At 50.0% G+C, this 12,247-nt stretch overlaps 1 protein-coding gene across 2 annotated transcripts; it reads left to right on the top strand.

Moving 5' to 3' along the window:
• The first annotated feature begins 4,813 nt into the window (after positions 1–4,813).
• Positions 4,814–10,531, top strand: LOC103633153 (protein ALTERED PHOSPHATE STARVATION RESPONSE 1). Of its 2 annotated transcripts, XM_023300664.2 has the most exons (5): positions 4,843–5,173; positions 5,305–6,926; positions 7,022–7,167; positions 7,863–8,086; positions 8,876–10,531. In XM_023300664.2, exons 1-5 carry the CDS (start codon positions 5,031–5,033, stop codon positions 9,630–9,632), a joined length of 2,892 nt encoding a protein of 963 aa, XP_023156432.1. In that variant the 5' UTR covers positions 4,843–5,030; the 3' UTR covers positions 9,633–10,531. The 2 variants fall into 2 exon arrangements, with proteins under 2 accessions (XP_008653055.1, XP_023156432.1); XM_008654833.3 differs by having other exon boundaries at positions 4,814–6,926.
• Positions 10,532–12,247: the final 1,716 nt, after the last annotated feature.

Below are 12,247 nucleotides of genomic sequence, written 5' to 3'. Positions count from 1 at the left end.
CTATTTTCTCGGGATTTATAGTTTACCAAGGGAAATTTAGAAAATCCCTTAGAAAAATGGTGTTTGCAAACAAACTCTTAGAGTGGAAATTTAAAGTTGTATGAGTGCACGTAGTTCTAGCAAAAAAAAAATACTTGTCAATTTGACTTCATACCGTTGATATACGTGTATATATCTTTGTTTATACAGTATATGAGTTTCTTCTCAAATTTTTTTAGAAACCTTCGTGAGTTATAATTTCTTTTTGATTGGACAGCACACATGCAACCCAACATTCAAACTTGTTAAGCTTTGATTGTGGTTGACACTCACTACCGGAAAAACGAGTCTTTTCCGAGTGTCAAGTAATTTGCTGACTGTTTTTTCGAAACTCTTTTTACAAGTGTTTTATTTTTGGCACTCACCAATTTTTTTTTGTCGAGTGTTTTATTTTTACAGTAAGCAAAGACAATTTTCAAATCACATTTTAAAGCAATAAATTAATTTAAATGCAAAAAATTAACTATAAAGTTGTATAACTCATCAAGACGTACATTTTTTATTTTGATCATTTCTTCATATAACAAAGTAAAAAAATAAATTTGGTCACAAAACTATCTCTTGTAGTTTATGAAACTACAAGAGAGATGTATAAAAGTTATGAATAATGTTAGAACCACCATGTTAGATGAGAAAATGATCAAACAAGAAAAATAATTTTTGTAGATCTTAGAAGTTATAGAGTTTTGTAGTTTTGATTTGAAGTAATATTGTCAAAGAAAACTTAGTTTGTTTTTTAATTAAATCTGATTTTCTTAAACGGCATTGGATGGAAAAAAACCAACAAAATAAAAGTCGCGGCTCTTGAAATGACATAAGCATTACTTACTATTATCTAGTAAAATAGATTTGTTACTCCCTCTGTCTCTAAAAGAATGTCGTTTGACTTTTTTAAGATTAGGTTTGACCTGCTCATTTTATTCAAAAAAATCATAATTATCATTTATGTTCATTACGGTTTAGTTTATCATACCATTTACTTTAACAATAAACTAAAGTTTTCTATATTTTCACAATTATTTTGAATAAGACAAACTGATCAAAGTTGGCCTCAAGAAAGTCAAACGACATCCTTTGTGAGACGGAGGGAGTATTGTTTACTCTGTGTTGAATATATTTATCATTTTATGACGTGGTTTAATTCAGAATTAAGACATCATATAGACAGCGTGGGGTATTACGCTGAGATGGCATGAAACTCTCTACACCGTACGTGTGCATACCGCCGTGTCAGCGCTCTATTCCAACTATTCTAGACATATGATCATCTTTTTTCTAATTCTCTGTTATCTTTGGTGTTGTGGTATCGTATCCCGACGGCAATAGTAAATATAATAATAGAGTTGCCAAATTAAACTGTACACGTGGCACATGATCGTGGACTCATATACCCGTACAGTGTTTTGTTTTTTCTTTGTGGAAAGGAATGCTAGCTTTAATAATTTACTGGGCCCGAATGATTCGTAGTCACGTGATGCAGCGGGAATGTAAAAAGAATGTTTGTGGTAGGAGTCACCTGCTCCCTCAATGATTCCATCCATGCGACCCCCCGGCCTTGACCACCCAAAAGCAGGCTGGATATCTCGTTACGCTCGCAGAACAAACTAACTCCCTCTTATATATGCTTTATCTCCCTTCTTCGTTAAGCCATGGAAGTTGACTAAGGCCCTGTTCATTTTGTGTAGATCCATGAAGATAGAGAGGGAGTGAGGGATCAAATCCCCTAGCTATAAGTCAAAATACTCCTCAATCCCTTTCTATTCCCCTTAATCCTATGATTTTGAGATGAAACGAATATGGTCTAAAGGGGTGTTTGGTTTCACCAAACTAAAGTTGTTCCAACCCTAATTCTTCCATGTAATAGAGGGTGTTCTCCTAGAAAGGCACGAGAAACAATCAATTTACTGTGGGCTAGGGTTTTAGACAAGAAAGTACTCGGTGCTATGCAAACTTAGGCTCCTTTATACCTGATGTCGGCACAACGACAACGACTGAGGGAGCAGTGTCTCCGAAATCTTGCTCCACTGAATAACATCTATGGAGTGAGCGAATTAGGGTTTTTGGTAGCGATCACACGACTTCTCGTCGAGTTGGTGGCCTGATACAATCTATGCTTTGAATAACGACAATAAGTTCATCGCTCTTGTTTCTGCTATATATGCGTTTAAGGTAGATTTAATATATATGCTATCTGGGCATGCTTTTATTTGTTATGTATCGTTTATCTATTGTGTATATAGTGATTGCTTTAGAAATTAGGTTAATCTTAAAAATGCAGAACTATCTAACAAATACGTAGTCGTGTGATGTACCTATAAACGTTCTGCGTACGTGCAGTGCGTATAATAGAGCAACGTACGCGCAACTGTAGCTATGGTACAAACGTAGCTGCTTGTGCTATCGGCCAAGCAAGCTCTAGATGTGTGTACTGCGGCTGTGTGTGCAGGCAGTCGGCACGGGCGCGCGTGTGGGCTGCGCCTGCGCTGCATGGCCGTATGGCCAGGGGTTCACGCATATGCCTGGCCAGCCCCCGGCCCGGCCGAGTGTGCCTGCCTCGGTACCATGCACACGCCTGTACATCCTATAGTAGCAGTCGGCAGCAGTCCGGCCCATCCTCGCCGGTCGACGGGCGCCGCGATCGACAATAATGTAACGTTGGGCACAAAAGAACTCGGCAAAACACACCCAGCGCTCATTAGCTATACATACTGGTACAGTACATCTACCTACACATATACGTCCCGGGTTCCCGGCCGTCAGGGCACAGAGAGGTAGACCTGGGCCCGGGCAAAGTTGACAAGTTGTGGTTGTGGGCAAACGTACTCGTACGTGGGTGACATTCTCAGTAGTCAGTACAGCACGGGAGGAGGTGGTACTGTGGTAGCGCTCACCGCGGCGCGCGCGTGGAGGAGTAGTGCCTGCTGCGGAGACGAAGACGACGAAGAACCAGCCATTCCGGGCGCGGCGGCACACGCGCGGCGAGCAATGCGAAACCTGCCATGGCTGGCACACTCACTGCTCGTAGTACCAGTTATTGACTGCCGCCTCGTGGCCGAAGGGCCCCGGCCCCGGCGGCGGCCGCGGTTGGTGCGCCTCATTAACCCGCTCCGCTGCCTTCCCTTCCCCGGCCCGGCCGATGGGCGGGGAGTCACCCGCGCCGCGCGCCAGCAGTCACTTTCCAGTGAATGTGAAACGGCTAGCTAGCTAGCTCCTCTTTCATTTCAGTCCAGCGGCCACCGGGACCTCCTCCAGTCAAGTCGAGTCCGCAGTGTCTGTCTGTGGCCGTTGCTCTGGCTGCTGCATGGCTAGCTATGATTGCAGCACTGGCTGTGCAGCCTGGGCGCTCCCCTCCCCTGCTCCGCCCGCGCCTCGTCCTCTTCCACCTGGCTGTAGCTGTAGGAACACTGTACCGGCCGCGGCCGGTCGACGAGCAGCCACCCCGGTTTTGACTTTTTTACTGGCGGGGGCGGCCGGCTGGCCAGGTAAAAAACTCAAGCAGCAGGCACTGCAGATATCGACCTGGGCGTTTCGCTGCGCCTGCATCTGCATCTGCATGCATGCACGCAGCCATGCGCGCCATGCACCAGGACGACGACCAGCCGGGTGACGGTGGCGCGACCCAACCCAAGCCTCCCTAGCCTCTTGCCGAGGGCTCGCCCAGCATCGCCGGCTCCGAGTGGGGGCTCCTGCCGTCCTGCGTGATGTAACAGACCGTTGCCGACGCGCGCTGCCGAGTGCCGAGCAAAGTGAAGTGAGGGAGGACTATCTACGTACTGCCGTCTGCCGGATCCCTAGTCGTGGAAAAACGGCCTTTTCACGAGGGACCAGAAAAGCGGGTGCACTGCTTCAGCCCACAGCACCACAACGTGGCATGCAGGGTGGTACTTGCTCTAGCTGCCGGCCTTTTGCATGCAACAATTATTGTTCCCTTCTCTGTTAGTTCAATCGAGTCGCGTGAACGACTTGTCAGCATATATAGTTTGTTATCAAGATCAAGCATTATCGTCGGTGCATCGCATCGCATCGCACGCACGCACAAGCGGAAAACGACCGCCGCCGGGTCCGAAATCCAGCAGTGGCACTGGCGGCTGGCCTGGCGCTGGTGGCACCTGGCTGGACTCATCAAACTTCACACCAAACACCGCCTGGTCAATGATGATCAGCTGCTTAGCTTGCAGCAAACCACACACACAGCCATTCATACCAGGTCTCATCAGATGTCGTCGACCGCCCAGCCCCCACAAGAAAATTCCACGCCAGCCGCCGCCGCCACCGTTATAAAATGGCAGCAACGTACGTGACAAAAACAAGACGCGTGACTCAGATCACAAAAGAGAAAAAGGAAACGGTGGGAACTAAATAATATTAATTCTATCTTTTGGTCTCTCCTTTGTTTTAGGAGAGAACGATAAGGAATATTTTAGTCTTTTTATAAGTCATTTAATATTTAATACATTCTAAATATTTTTAGTATCTGAACCAAACATGATAAAAAGATTAAACTTCAGACCCTGCACGAAACCAAACATCGCAGGGGCGGCACGGCACCCGCACGCCGCACCCCACCAGCGTGTGGCTGGCAGCGGCAACCCAGAGGCCGCGCAGCAGGGTAGAATCCAGGCGTCCACGCCGGCGACAGGCGTCAATGTACGGATGTCTCCCCTGGGCTGCCCCACCCCACCCCCGCGATCCTCCGTCTCCGTCTCCGTTCGTTCGTCCGCCCCCGCCGCCCCGTCCGTTAGATGATTCCCAGCCCTTTTTTCCCGGTAAAACCACCGCACCAAAAGGGCAGCAGCGCAGACGCGCCTCGATGCCTCGTGCTCCATAACCAACGCCCACAGCCAGTCTATACTCTAGAGCCCCCCAACACAGCACACAACACTCGCTCGCGGCGCAGCGCTTCGCTCGTTGCCACCGCCCGCCTTTCCCCGCGCCCGACGGAAGAGCCCCACGCCCCCACCGCCGCGGGAGGGGGAGGGGCGCGGAGGAGCATGCGCGCAGGCTGTCACCGCGGCCAGAGAAAGAGAAGGAGGACCTGCGCCGCGCGCACCGCGACGAGCCGCTCTCCGCTGGCACCCACGCCAAAAGGCGAAGATTCTCGGCCGAGCCCCCGTCCCTTCCACCATCCCCCGCTGTAGGTAGCCGCCACCCAGATCTGCTCCCCTCCGCACCCGCCCGCCGCTCTCCCCTTAGATTCGCACCACCCGCCGCCATGCGTTTGCCGCCGCCGCCGCTGTGACTGGGCTCTCCTCCTTTGTGAGGCAGGAATAAAAGGCGGTTCTTGCGGGCGGTTGCCATGGGGTGCGGCCAGTCCAAGACGGAGGAGGAGTACGCCGTGCAGCACTGCCGGGCGCGCTCCGAGCTCCTGGCGCTGGCCATCCGCCAGCGCTACATGCTCGCCGACGCGCACCACGCCTACGCCGAGTCGCTGCGCGCCGTCGGCGCCCTGCTGCACGACTTCCTCCGCGGCGTCCAGTCGCTGCCGCCGCCGCCGCCCGAGCCCGCGCTCCGCCTCCCGCTGCAGCGGAAGGGCGACGGCCTCCCCGCCGCGTCGCCGCCGCCGCCCGCAATCGCGTCCTCCTCCTCCGCCGCCAAGCAGGTCCGCATCGCCCCCAACGACGGCCATATCCAGTTCTCCGACGACGACTCCGATTCCGATGACGGACACATCAAGTTCCACTCCGACGAAGAGCCCGACCCGGCTCGCCGCCGCCCGGATGTCGTCCACTCAGCCGGGGCGCCTGGTCCTCCGCCGCCGCAGATGGGACCACCCTATTCCTCCGGGTATGCTCCGCCGCCGTATGGTCCTGGATACGGCTACGGGTACGCCAATGGGCCTGGGCCGGGTCCTGGTCCCGATTATGGCGGTATTGGCATGAGCAGCGGCGGCGGCGGTGGTTACGGGCAAAGCTATGGGGGCATGGGTGGTGGTGGCAGCGGCGGCGGTGCCGGCTACAATGACCAGAGCTATGGTGGCATGGGCAGTGGCGGCGGCGCTGGCGGCTATGACCAAGGCTACGGTGGCATGGGTGGATATGGGCAGAGCTTCTTTAACATCAACTACGCGCGCAGCCAGCCACCTCCACCGTCAATCTCGCACGAGCAACGCCTGCAGGCCACTAACGCCAGGGTCCACTACTATTCCGGCAATGACGAGCTGCAGCCACCCCCGCGCGGCTATGGTGGTGGGTACTCCTACCCACCACAGAGCTCGAGCTCATATAATCAGTATGCCTATGGTGGTTACTATGGAGGTGGTTCTGCTCCTGCACCACCAGCAGACATCCCCTCCTCCTCCCGCGAGCCAGCCGCAGCACCACCGCCTCCATCTCCTCCCAGGGTGTCCACCTGGGACTTCCTGAACCCGTTTGAAACTTATGATAGCTACTACGAGCAACCAACTGCTACAGCAGCTCCATACTCTCCCAGCAGGAGTTCAAAGGATGTGCGCGAGGAGGAGGGGATTCCGGACTTGGAGGATGAAGACATGGAGGTAGTCAAGGAAGCTTATGGTGATGAGAAGCACCCAATGAAGGGTTACATGGGAAACGGGAAGGCGACAAAGGAAGATGGTAGGAGCAGTACGAGAGATGAACTGCCCCGCAAGTCCAAGTCATCTGAGGCCAGCAGTAGTGGGAGCAGCTTGGAGCATGACGTGCATGTAGTAGAGAAGAGTGTTGTCGGAGAGCAAGTTCAACACTCAGAGCCACAGCAGCATGTTGCCGGTCTGCCACCCACAGGATCGGACAAGATATACATCGATGACACTGAGGTGGTGGTGGAGATCAGGACTCAATTTGAGCGTGCCTCACAATCAGCTAGTGAGGTATCCAAGATGCTTGAGGTCGGAAAGATGCCTTACTACCAGAAGAGTTCAGGTTTCAAAGGTTGGTAAAGCTTATTTCACATTTGCAATAAGAATTCTCAGCCTTACTGTGCAGTTATCTGTATGAACTCTAATCTGACACAATCGATCATTTAGTCTCTGCAATGATGGTCTGTGGTATACCGACAATGGAGGAGGAGTTTCTGCGTTTTGAAGAGGACAAGGCGATGGGATCCGGCAACCTCTCCTCTACGCTACAGAAGTTGTACATGTGGGAGAAGAAGCTTCTTGAGGAAGTTAAGGTATAGAATATGCTTTATATCTTTGGATTTGTTGGGAATGTTGTGGTATGTGGGGTCTCTTTCGAGCATATGATTCTATCTGCTTGCACCTACATGCTTGTAGATCTTAATTGAGAGTGCACAGTCAAAATCTCGTATGTGAGACTTTGTTCTATTTATAATTTTTGGAGTTGCCATTTGTATATAGAGTTTTTAGCTTCTGTTTAATTTTAACTTCAAGACGTTAATTACAGATCAAGTAGTTAGTATAGGTTATGATTATGAATGTGCCTGCACCAATTCCTACTTTGGAGTGCCTATTCATGTGTCAGTAAGAAATTAATTGTGCTTCTAATGTCCTTGCATTTTCTCCCTTTTTACTTTTTTGAGAAATGTTCTATTCAAGAAATTATTGTGTCTATGGTTTTGTGCTCTCTTTTGCATGGCTTTATGTCTTCTACAATCAGCCTTTTTGTTCGCAAGGCTTCACTTTGACACCGCAATGCTTTTACTTTGCCAACCTACTTATGAGTCCATGTTTTTAAACAGTTTTGTCAAGCCTAGTAAAAGCGGCCATGGATTTCCAGTTCCATTGTTTTTTTTTTGGTACTGTGTGAATTGACATAACTCCTTTTGGGACTTGCACACATAGGAGAGGATGTGCTAATTCTGTTTTGTACCGTGTAAACTGATATGATTTCTTTTGTGCCCGACAGACAGAGGAGAGGATGCGGGTACTGTATGACAGAAAACGTGAGGAGCTGAAAATGTTAGATGAGAAAGGTGCAGAAGCTCATAAGCTTGAGGCCACTGAGCTTTACATCAGGAAACTATCAACTAAGATTAGCATAGCCATCCAGGTTGTAAACACTATTTCAGAAAAGATTAGTAAGTTGAGGGATGAAGAGTTGTGGCCACAAACATGTGAGCTCATTCAAGGGTATGCAGTTCTTATCTAAAATCATCTCTAACCTTCTTATTTTAGCCCATAAAGTACTATGTTATTTCAATACTTCCTTTATCTGTGCACTGATTTATTGGCATGTAATGGGGTTCCTTCTGCATTTCTTAGTATGGAAATGAATTACTCAAAAGGTCCTCACTGTCCTAAAGCAGTAATGGTTGTCTTAGAAGTGAGACACAAGCCCACATAATATCTAACAAAACAGGAACAACATATTTGTCATGATACATGCCTCAATAGATGGATAATCTGTGTTGGTACTGATAGAGTGATATATAGGTGTAACATCATGAATAAAGTTAGGAGAACTTACCGGAAGTAGCCATTGGTGTTCTTGACACAAAAAATGAACTCCCTCCATCCCAAAATAAAATTCGTTTTATCCTTTTAGCTGATTCATACAATAATTAATGTATTTGTTATATATATATATATATATATATATATATATATATATATATATATATATATATATATATATATATATATATATATATGTCTAGATTCATCACCATTGATTTGAACATAGACAGAAAAATCAAGACCTAAAACGACCAATATTTTGGAACCGGGGGAGTATAAAACATGGTGGAGTTTGTACATGCGTTCCTTGAGATTCAAAATTGTATTTACAATGAGTTGTATTCTTAGATGTATAAGTTGGTATCTGTGAATCTTATTTTTGTCTGGAGTTACTTTATTATTTGTATGTTGGTATATTTGCCATAGTTCATCTCTTGAGACTAAAAAAACAATATATTTCAGGTTGATGAGGATGTGGAGCGTTATGCTAGAATGCCATCAGATACAATTGCATGCCATATCCCAAGCTAGATACATAGACTCCATGATAGACACTGCAAAGTTCGGTGATGATCATATGGACTTGATCAAGCGGTTAGAGCTTCAGCTATTGGATTGGATTGCTTGTTTTGCTGCATGGGTTAGCGCTCAAAAGAATTATGTCAAAACTTTAAATAAGTGGCTGACAAATGGTGTCATCTATGTACCCGAGGAAACCGAGGACGGGGCGCCTCCATTTTCTCCTGGAAGGTTAGGAGGGCCACCGATATTCGTCATATGCAATAACTGGGCTGCCAGTGTGGACAGGGTATCTGAGAAAGAAGTGGTCGAGGCAATGCAGGCCTTTGCGTCCAACGTCCTGAACCTCTGGGAGAGGCACAGGTCGGAGCAAAGGCAGGGTCTGATGGCGAACAAAGGCATGGACAGAGATCTTAGGGTGATGGAAAGAGACGAGCAATCGATGCGCAAGGCTCTGGAGGCACAGAACAAGAAGCTTGTGCTCATTTCGAACCAGGGCAGCGTGTCCTTGTCTGCACAAGCGTTACATGAGCGAGGCCCTGGCGCTGAAGCCGGTGGTAGTCTGCAGACAGGTCTGAGGAATATTTTCGAAGCGATGGAGAACTTCACCTCTGCATCTGCAAATACGTACAGGGAGCTCCATCTTCGCGCCGAAGAAGAGAAAGCCCGGGTTGCGCAGGAGAGCGGCAGCGTTTCCTAGTTCCACATGAGGACATGAGCATTTGTCGGTGGAAAGAAGGGGGACTAACGCCAGTGGCAGCGTTTCTACGGCACAGTGGCACAACCAACCCCTAGTGGCAGCTGATGCACCTTGCTCGCCAGGTGCCTCAGTTTTTTGGGTTCCAAGCTCTCTCTGATGTAGAGGCCTGTGGTACTTGGTGGAGTTAACAGGTTGTGACATGGGGGTGCTGCATTTCTTTGATCGGGATGAACAGGCATTCTCCTCAGACCGTAATTGGGAAGCGCAGTTGTGAAATTAGGTAATCGCCAGACACATCCTGGTAGTTGGGAGACCCCGCCTGAAGGGACCGAGTGAAGAGCAGATGCCCTTGTGCATCTGAGAAGCCGCAGATGATCTCTTAGTTCAGATGCTGTTATCATGAACCCAAGATTCATGGAACGCTCCCAATCCCATGCATGTCAGCGCCCAACACACAGGGAAGAGGCCAGGCTACCAGGTTTATCAGAAGCTGTTTCAATAACCGCAGAATTTTTTTTCCCATGCCAATGCACACTGTACAGAGGTGATGCGGGACGAATCGAGCTGGAGCCTTGTGTCCGCTGCCGAGAAGCCCGAGACGATGTCGCTTTGAGCTTCCTCTAAGGTGTTCGGACTGCGGCTTCGCCGTGCCACCGCGCTGGAAGTACACTCGTAGGGTTTAGCAGAGTTCGATGAGCTTGTAGGGTAGACGCCCTGACCCCGTTCTGTTGCAGATCATCTAACCACCGCTCCGGATTTGTTTTTTTGTTTTATTTTGTTTTGTTTATTTAATATACATATTAATTCATTTGTAGCACCCCCCGTGTACAGCAGCTGCTGGCTAACTTAAACCTGCTGTGCCATATTTTATTCATTCTATTCACACCCTGGTTTGCCAATCTTGTGGATCGCTGAAAGCTCCGAGCCGCCTGTGGTGATCGCCCGTTGGGTGTAGGTGTAATAAACGGTAGTTAGCGGTAGAGCATTGCGATGGTGAGTTTAGCTATGGCTCCCCTTCCGTTCCGTCTCGCATCGCATCAGACGTTCTCGGAGCGCGGGCATCGTGGCCAGGGTACAGACAGCAGCTTGTCGTGTGCGCATCAGCGCATGGATCCGATCCGATCGTTGCGCACCGGCGGCTTGCATCGCGGAAAAAGGATGGCAGGACGCAGGAGCAGGAGCTGGACTGGCCTGGCCTCGCGGTGGCAGGGCACTAGGGCAGGCAGCACCGCGCGCGCTTCGGTCGTCGTCGGCACTCGGCAGCGTATAGAGCCAGCCGCGTCGTCGTGTTCCTTCACGTGACCAAGGTGGCGCTGGCGCCGCGCACCATGCGCTGCTCTGTACCTGCGCTGCGCCGGGGACACGGACACGGGTCCGTCCGCCGGTCCGCGTTCCGTCGCTTTGTGCGGGTGGGCTGGCTCTTCATCAGTTTCGGCCCATCTCAGCCCAGCGCGCCCGAGATGCTACTAACTGGCCGGGCCACGGTCCACAGCGTCGTGCCCAGGCGCCGCGCGCTTCCTCGCGCGCTGGCTCCCTGTTGGGCTGGATTCCCACAGTCCGACATACACGGCCTGCGGCTGAAATCGCAGGGCAGGGGATGCCTGCTCGCGCGTGCGCAAGGCTATCTATCCATCCTTGTCGTTGTTGCCAGTTGCCACCCGTCAGTGGCCGTGTCAAGTTTCCAGTGAACGGAAGGCGGGCGTGGTGACTCACTCATGAATGGAGCTGATCGGCAGTGAAGCTTCCACTGCCATGGATGCACTCACTCACCCTTGACCCTTCTAGCATAGCACGTAGGCTCCCCGAGCCCTCGCCCTAGACCGTGACACGGCCTACTGTCGGCTAGCTTGTCGCCACTCAGCCCTGCAGCCAATGCCAATCCGCAAGAGGTGGTTTGCTCGCACGGGTGAACTACGAGCTACTACGACTGCGAGCGGTTGGCGGGCCTAGAAGAATTTCCTCGCACGCACGGGGAGTCGGGGACGCGCAGTTCCCCGCCGCCAACGCAACGCAAAGCCAAGCAAAGCAAAGCGATGTCCTGGAAGCGCCTGATTTCCCATGCAGAGCGACCACACGCACCAAACAATGCTGCAAAACCTGGGCTTTATGAGGGAAAAAAAACTGAAAGGAGCTGGTCGCGACCGGGCTGAATTCGCACGCACGCACGCACGAGGCCGGAAAGCAACGTTATTAGGTCACAACGACCAGGCGCACCGGGATGGACTGACGCATAGGCGCATGATGGAATAGATTTATAGTTTCTGATAGGTCACGGGGAACATGATCCGGGCCTAATCCACCTGCCGGCGTTGCTCGATCTTTCAGGTGCATTACCCTGCCGGCCGGCACATGCTATGCTATGCTATAGCGGCCGTTTTTAATTTTATCTTTTTTAAAAAAAATCACGTTCACATCTGGTGGTATCTTCTCTTAGGATCTTACGGTTATCACCATGGCTCACAACTATATCCAGTTTCTAGAAACTAGTTTACAAAAAAACTATTTTCTACCAAGGACAGATTCAGAACTGGGTCTGGCAGGATGCAGCCCCGTTCAAGCAGCCCAAGTACCACATAGTACCTTATAAATTTTTTAGCAAGATACAAACACATAAC

The sequence above is a fragment of the Zea mays genome, chromosome 7 (genome assembly GCF_902167145.1).
Source record: "Zea mays cultivar B73 chromosome 7, Zm-B73-REFERENCE-NAM-5.0, whole genome shotgun sequence".
Lineage (NCBI taxonomy): Eukaryota > Viridiplantae > Streptophyta > Magnoliopsida > Poales > Poaceae > Zea > Zea mays.
The sequence above is the reverse complement of the archived record's forward strand: the minus strand, read 5'-3'. Positions and strand labels throughout refer to the sequence as shown.

What these genes read in the sequence shown, in the direction of transcription:
- LOC103633153 (XM_023300664.2), top strand. Translation starts at nt 5,031, where the DNA reads ATGCGCGCAGGCTGTCACCGCGGCCAGAGAAAGAGAAGGAGGACCTGC. An exon ending in AGCTTCTTGAGGAAGTTAAG is followed by an intron (nt 7,168 to 7,862) that starts GTATAGAATATG and finishes TGTGCCCGACAG; the next exon opens with ACAGAGGAGAGGATGCGGGT. An exon ending in ACATGTGAGCTCATTCAAGG is followed by an intron (nt 8,087 to 8,875) that starts GTATGCAGTTCT and finishes AATATATTTCAG; the next exon opens with GTTGATGAGGATGTGGAGCG.